Raw genomic sequence first — 3739 nt, 5'->3', positions numbered from 1 at the left:
AGATAGATAGCGTAAGTACTTCATCTAATGTACATGAGCTAGGTTTCGATTCAAGGCTAAGGTATCTACGAGCTGATAATTTGCCTACAGCCATGTGGCTTCGTATGTTTGGCATACATATGGGAACCAGTAAATGACACTCGGAAAGCATCTACATCACTCTGTCAGTCAATAGCTGTGCAAATAAGTCAGTAAGTACGTCAGCTATGCAAGTAAGATCAATGCATGCGGAAGATAGTGGAAAGACCCTACGGTAATATCATACAGAGCTCAGGGAAAGAATTTCAAGGCATAATATTGGTGTTTGTGGCGACCATCGGCAAATACGACCTGTACTAGAAGATACTTTGCGCAAGGAGCTGACCAAATCTTGCTCTTATAGACCGTCACAATCAATGATACGGTGTCGACTGCCTCACGGCGATGACGTGCAGATGGGTAATATGTTTGAGTAGGCGTATTTACTCCAGCTTAACTGGGATTCCTCACCACTCTATGCCAATTTGTAGCATCATTTTAGATACTAATCCGTCTTCTGAACAGCGTATATTACATTTGCAACCACGCGCGCCTCCGATTCGTTTCATTCGAGTAGCTATGCGCTCAAATGGGATTATAGCCCAAACCTTCCCGGGTAAGATGGTGTTCATCTTGCAGATCACGTCAAACCATGGTTATGTCTCCCATAACATGTGAGCACTAAGGATATTGTGTGCAGCGTTGTTTTGGAACGTAACATAATTAGATCACCATATACATTTATTATATGTAGTTTCGCTCTAGGTATAAACTCTAAGCCCACCGCAGCGCAGCGAAGGTGGTCAACCCATACTACACCAATCAACCATGCCCTAGCGTCCGCGGAGCGGGCGCCCAGAGCGCTAGTATCTTAAGCATCAAATACAGCAACCTGTCTGTCCGTCACACTAAATTGTCGTGCCTGTCACGCTTTTCCGAACAAATCATTGGATAAAATAATTTTAATATTCCTATTGGCTGCCGAGCGCAGCGAAGGTGGCCCCGATTGGCCTAAAAGCTGCCGAGCGCAGCGAGGCGGCCCAAATCGGCAGCCCGTGGCGAGCGGAACGGAGGCAAAACACAAGGAGCGACAATCATTCTATCCCGCCGCGTAGTGGCGGCACTCGGCTAGTTAAAATACCAAAGTTAGCAGGCACTCACAGAATATTTTAGCTTTACTTGCGAGACACTAACACGCAGCAACGTTATTCGGGATGCATTAGTAGCACAGGGCTGTATTTTTTATCGTCTAATATATAAAAGCGCTTGATATAAACTATCAAATTTCAGAGGACTGCTATTACTGCAGATTTAAATAAAAATGCCTGCTAAACTTTTGTGGATCGCCGCGTCCCTTATTTGTTCTTCAGCACCATGAGTACGACGCAGCAAGATGCCGCCGCAGCAAACGCCAATCCGAGCGGCACCATCAAGACGAGTGTGTCTATCTACTTCTCAATACTGGGAGCAGGACTGATACTATTCGAGAGTCTTCGTAGACGCTTCCGTCGCGCTTACGACAATCGTCGTCAAGAGGAAGATATTTTCAACATGTCCACTTTGAATTCTCGCAGTGATGGACTGTTTCACTGGGTTCCAGCAGGTTTCCGTGTGTCGGACGATGAAATTTTGCAACGATGTGGATTGGACACGATGACATTCCTTCGATTCCTGAGACTTGGTCAGAAGCTGGCACTGTTGGCTGTGGGTTGTTCCGCGGTGCTGTTCCCGTTATATGCAACGGCTGCGCAGCCACGAGTCGAGCAAGGACTAGTTGACCCACTGACTCGGATTTCCATGAGTAATTTACCTGAAGGGAATGACAGACTGTGGGCCCCGACAGTCGTAGCGTTTATTATGGCAGCATACGCGATGAGACTGTTAATCAGAGAGTATAAGCTCTACGTGCGATATCGTCACGAAGTGTTGGACAGGATGGAGGCACCACAGTACTCGGTGCTGGTCAATGACCTGCCACTGCATCTGCGAACGCGCCAAACGCTCGAGATATATATGTCTAAGATTTTCCCATCGTCGATCCGAAACGTGTATGTGGCGCTAGAATGTGCCACGTTAGAGATGTTAGTGGACCGACGTGAAAAAGTACGTGGAGCTCTTGAACATGCGCTGTCAAAGTGCGAGCGATCACGTATGAGACCGCGACATCGAGAGGGGAGATCGAGAATTCGGATGATGATGTGTAAAACCGGAAGTCGAGGTTTCGAGGTTGATAGTATTGATCATTACCAGGACCAATTGGCAACACTAAACGAGGAAGTCGCGAGAGAGATTCGAAGTATTGATGACGCTCAGGAACAACTTGCGATTCAAGTCGAGGAACAGGAACGCGAAACTGGAAGTTTTAACGATGACGAAGAACTGCAGTTGCCAGAATCTAGAGGAGGCTGGGAAAAAGTGTCAAAGAAGACGAAAGAGCACGAGGATTCGAAGAGGGCCCCACTGATCGATCGTCGTGGACGGGCAGAAGAATTGCACAACAGTTTTGGAGGTGACGAGGAAGACGACATTGATGAGAAGAAAGCGCGCCGACACGACAGAGAAATGAGTCAGGACGAGCGTGAGCAAGTTCGCAAAGAACGACCGATCCGGGTGATGAGGAGAGCAGCGTTTGTTTCATTTTCGTCGCTTATGTCAGCACAAGTTGCACAGCAGGCGCTACAGTCTAAGGACCCAGAGTGCATGACTGTTGTGCCGGCACCGCATGTGGACGACATTAACTGGAACAACATTGGGCTTCGCTATCGCACACGATCACTCGGAATGCTTGTGTCGTCCTTGATTTCGGCCACAATTGTGCTATTCTGGACGATCCCCACTGCTTTTGTGGCCTCGCTGGCTACAGTTGAGTCACTTCGACGCGCGCTTCCGTTTTTGAACAGGGCTTTCGACGAATATCCGCTTCTTCAAGATATTTTCAAACAGATCGCACCGCTTGCTCTTGTGGCGTTGAGTGCGTTGGCACCGATCGTGTTCAGTTTTCTATCGGGTAGAGAGGGCCATCCGTCGAATACTGAGGTTCGTGCTGCCCTCTTCACGAAACTAGCGTATTTTCAGTTGGTCCAGATTTTTTTTGTGACAGTGATAGTCGGAACCATCTTGGACAGTCTTAAGGAAATTCTGGATCAGCCGAAGAAACTTGTGTCTATGCTTGGTCGCAGCATGCCTCAACAATCGACGTTCTTCATCTCGTACGTGATCGTGCAGACAGGATTGGGCCTCGTGTTGGAGTTGCTACGTGTCGTTCCGTTGATTTTGTCTGCACTTTATGCACTTTTGGCTCCGAAACACACGCGACGTGAGCGCAATTCGCCGTGGTTGGGTCTGCGTGATATCGCACAGACCAATCCGTTTGACCCGACGAACTCTCTTGCCGATAGCTTTCTGGTTTTATTGGTCACGCTGACATTTGCACCGATCGCGCCTTTGGTTTGTTACTTTACGTGGTTTTTTTTCTTCGTGGCCGAGATAGTCTATCGTCGGCAGGTACTCTGTGTGTACAAGCCGACGTGTTTTGCTCTGGGAGCGTACTGGCCTCGTATGTTTAAGTTTTGCATCATCGCTCTCGTCGTTGCTCAGCTCACTCTCATCGGAATTTTGTCACTCAAAAAAGCAGCTACTCCATTGATCTTTATCGTTGCGCTCATCGTTATCGTGCTGTTGTTCAACTACCACGTTCTCACTCTCTACCCACCGGTAGCCA

General features: G+C 48.1%; 1 protein-coding gene across 1 annotated transcript in view; it reads left to right on the top strand.

Annotated features, from left to right (window-relative positions):
• Nucleotides 1-1392: 1392 nt before the first annotated feature.
• PITG_15812 (uncharacterized protein) overlaps nt 1393-3739 on the top strand; it is a gene marked incomplete at both ends in the record, with an annotated part of 3067 nt that continues 720 nt past the window's right edge. The window contains one exon of the mRNA XM_002898012.1: nt 1393-3732. Coding sequence (XP_002898058.1) covers nt 1393-3732 — 2340 coding nt within the window. The remainder of the gene's footprint in view (nt 3733-3739) is intronic.

Source organism: Phytophthora infestans, genomic scaffold (genome assembly GCF_000142945.1).
Source record: "Phytophthora infestans T30-4 supercont1.39 genomic scaffold, whole genome shotgun sequence".
NCBI lineage: Eukaryota > Oomycota > Peronosporomycetes > Peronosporales > Peronosporaceae > Phytophthora > Phytophthora infestans.
The sequence above is the reverse complement of the archived record's forward strand: the minus strand, read 5'-3'. Positions and strand labels throughout refer to the sequence as shown.